The sequence below is a fragment of the Salvelinus sp. IW2-2015 genome, unplaced genomic scaffold, assembly GCF_002910315.2.
Source record: "Salvelinus sp. IW2-2015 unplaced genomic scaffold, ASM291031v2 Un_scaffold2331, whole genome shotgun sequence".
Lineage (NCBI taxonomy): Eukaryota > Metazoa > Chordata > Actinopteri > Salmoniformes > Salmonidae > Salvelinus > Salvelinus sp. IW2-2015.
Window position 1 is genome coordinate 52701 of NW_019943656.1, and position 3004 is coordinate 55704.

Consider the following 3004-nt stretch of genomic DNA (forward strand, 5'->3'; position numbering starts at 1 on the left):
CCCCCCCCCCCCTTGAGATGTACGATGGAAAAGCACCGGGCAGGGCCAGCAGAGGTGGGGTCTTTCCCCGTCAATGGCCTCTGTGTGTTCGGTCTGGCCAAGCGCCAGCTGCGGGCAGTAGGGACGTGTCTTTCCAGGTATGAGCTAACTGTCTGGAAGTCACGAAGTTTCAGAGAAAACGTTAGACGAAGAATAGCTAGAAAGTTTACCGATTCCCATACAATTATGTTGTAAAATACTCATAACTTGTTTAACGGTATGCGGAAAGCTGAAGTTCAACTTGGAACTTGTACTTTGGAGCCCCTACCAGAGATCGGGCAGTTATAAATAAAGAGATCGTACAGGATCAGGCATTCTCACGCCTGGCTGACACCGTTACTATGTGGGTACTCGTCGCCTCTCTCATATTAGGCCTTCAGACTGGTGAGCTGTTTTTTTTACTCAATATAATAGTATATTAATTATGGAGGTGTGGAGGTAAAATAACGACATATTTTAATCTGCCCTAGATTCAGACTTGCCTAGTTTAAATAAAGGTTTACAAATAATAATAAAATCATAGTTATGTGTGTATTATAAAACGATAATAGCTGCAAAGACTACATTTGAATAAAGGTTGAATTAAAATGAATCCGTATAAAATGCTAGATATTATCAGCACATTGAGGTTTCCGGATGGAATTTCAATTTGCTACAGACGAATTTGCGCAGTCGACGTTTGGTTGTGTACTCCATGAACATTGGGYATTGAGTAGCCATAGGACAACAACAAAAATATGTTTATTTTTGTTTGAATGTGTTCCCTATTCAGTGTCTGGCCAGAGCACTATAAGATGGTGCGTAATCTCCGCTCAAGARATGACCAAATGTAACGCCATGGCGCAGGCCTTCAACAGTGTGGCCATCCGTCCGACTATCCAATGCGTCAGCGACGCGTCTGTGGAAGGATGCGCGCAGAAAATCGGGGTAAGTGGGGCTCGTTCAGATAAATAGGGCACAATTCCGTTTATATTASAATCATATTATGATAATGACTTCCTATTAAACTTGATCAAATCTATAAAAAAATATATATATATATATTCAGTTGTTTGTGACAGTTGATGTTTATCTTTTTATATTTTCCTAATAATTGCTTTGATATTGTTTGTTTATTTAAGTCTTGGATAGGATAATGATATCACCTTTGGAGCATGTGTTGACCTAGTTGTCTAGGAGTATCTGCCGATGTCCTGAGTCCGACTGATTAGGAAGCAACACTGTTTAATTTCATACAGTTCCGTTAACCATTGAAACATGCTATTTAAACCCCTCTTAATTTTATTTTTCTAGAAAAACCAAGTAGATGCCTTTTCAATGAGCGCTAAGAATATCTACACATTTGGGGAAGAAACTAACTTCAAAATAGCTGCAGGAGAGACTTCTGCTGATGGTAAAGAGTTTATCTTATATTTCTGATATTGCAGCACACTATCACAGTATGTCTATCACCAATTTCGCATAAAGTAATTTGTGTCTATTTCACGATCATTTGTGATAGTGCRTTGGATATTTTTACTCTGTTTTATGACATGCTTGTGGAAACCTTACCCTTAACGCAGAAAGAGGAAGACATTTTTTGGAATCTGAAATGTACCTACAGTAACTTATAGATTGTGGAGAGAGWGACCCATTTAACTCAGTTTTCACCTCTCATACTGTAAACTGGCATTTAATTTTAAAAAATTAACCTATATTTATACAGGTTTTTCTTATTGAGATAACATCTATTTTACAAGAGAGAACTGGTCCAACAGCAGTAGGGGGAACAAAGTTTCAGACAAAACAACTTACATGAACAAAACTATAGACACACATACAATACAACAATTACATATTAAAGTAAATCGCATGCATTAAAGTAACGTTTAGAATGATTGGACATGCTAATGAGCCATCAAGCCGCTGTCTTATGAAAGCGGACGAGGTCATATCCCTCAATTGTGTCTGTTTTGACTCTGTTCCTCAACGTGAAAGAGGGGAGGCACATGATCAACTGGACCAATAACACATTACTATCACCCTGAACCCTGACCTCCACAGGAGAGGGCACCACCTACTATGCGGTTGCCGTGGTGAAGAAGAGGAACCCGGACATCAACATCAACACACTGAAGGGCAGGAAGACGTGTCACACAGGGAAGGGACGTACTGCCGGCTGGAACATGCCCCTGGGATACCTCATCGACCAGAGCAAGATGTCTGTCATGGGCTGTAACATCCCACAGGGTAGGGAATTGGGACACACGCGCTAAGGGTACACACGCAAACACACACACACACACACGTGCGTGCCCGTACGCACAAAAAACACAGACAACCACACGGATATACACACACCCACATAGAAAAAAAAGGGAAAAGGAAAGGGGAGATACCTAGTCAGTTGTACAACTGAATGCATTCAACTGAAATGTGTCTTCTGCATTTAACCCAACCCCTCTGAATCAGAGAGGTGCGTGGGGCTGCCTTAATCGACATCCACGTCTTTGGCACACACACACACATACAGTACACACACTCTGCACACTACACTGTAGGTGCTTTGAAACCAATACCCCACCAACCTGTTTGTGGTGTTCCCCCAGGCGTGTCAGATTTCTTTAATGCCAGCTGTATCCCTGGGTCACTGGGAGACCCTCCCTCCCTTTGCCAGCTGTGTAAAGGCAACAACGATGGACAGTTCGTATGTGACAACAGTGACAAGGAGAGATACTACGCTTACAACGGGGCCTTCAGGTAAGGTACACCCTCACACTGATACTGTACAGCCTTTACTACTGGACTGTACGCTCAGAGATTAACCCACACATTATGATCTGTCTGTCTCTCTGTCTGTCTCTGTTTCTCTCTCTCTCTGACTGTCTCTGACTGTCTCTGTCTCTCTCTCTCTCTCTCTCTGACTGTCTCTGACTGTCTCTGTCTCTCTCTGTTTCTCTCTGTCTCTCTGTCTCTCTCTCTCTCT

At 42.2% G+C, this 3004-nt stretch overlaps 1 protein-coding gene across 1 annotated transcript in view; it reads left to right on the forward strand.

Moving 5' to 3' along the window:
• The first annotated feature begins 109 nt into the window (after nucleotides 1–109).
• meltf (melanotransferrin) overlaps nucleotides 110–3004 on the forward strand; it is a 12679-nt gene continuing 9784 nt past the window's right edge. The window contains 5 exon segments of the mRNA XM_070440241.1: nucleotides 110–423; nucleotides 812–966; nucleotides 1333–1432; nucleotides 2083–2268; nucleotides 2628–2778. Coding sequence (XP_070296342.1) covers nucleotides 381–423; nucleotides 812–966; nucleotides 1333–1432; nucleotides 2083–2268; nucleotides 2628–2778 — 635 coding nt within the window. The 5' untranslated portion in view covers nucleotides 110–380.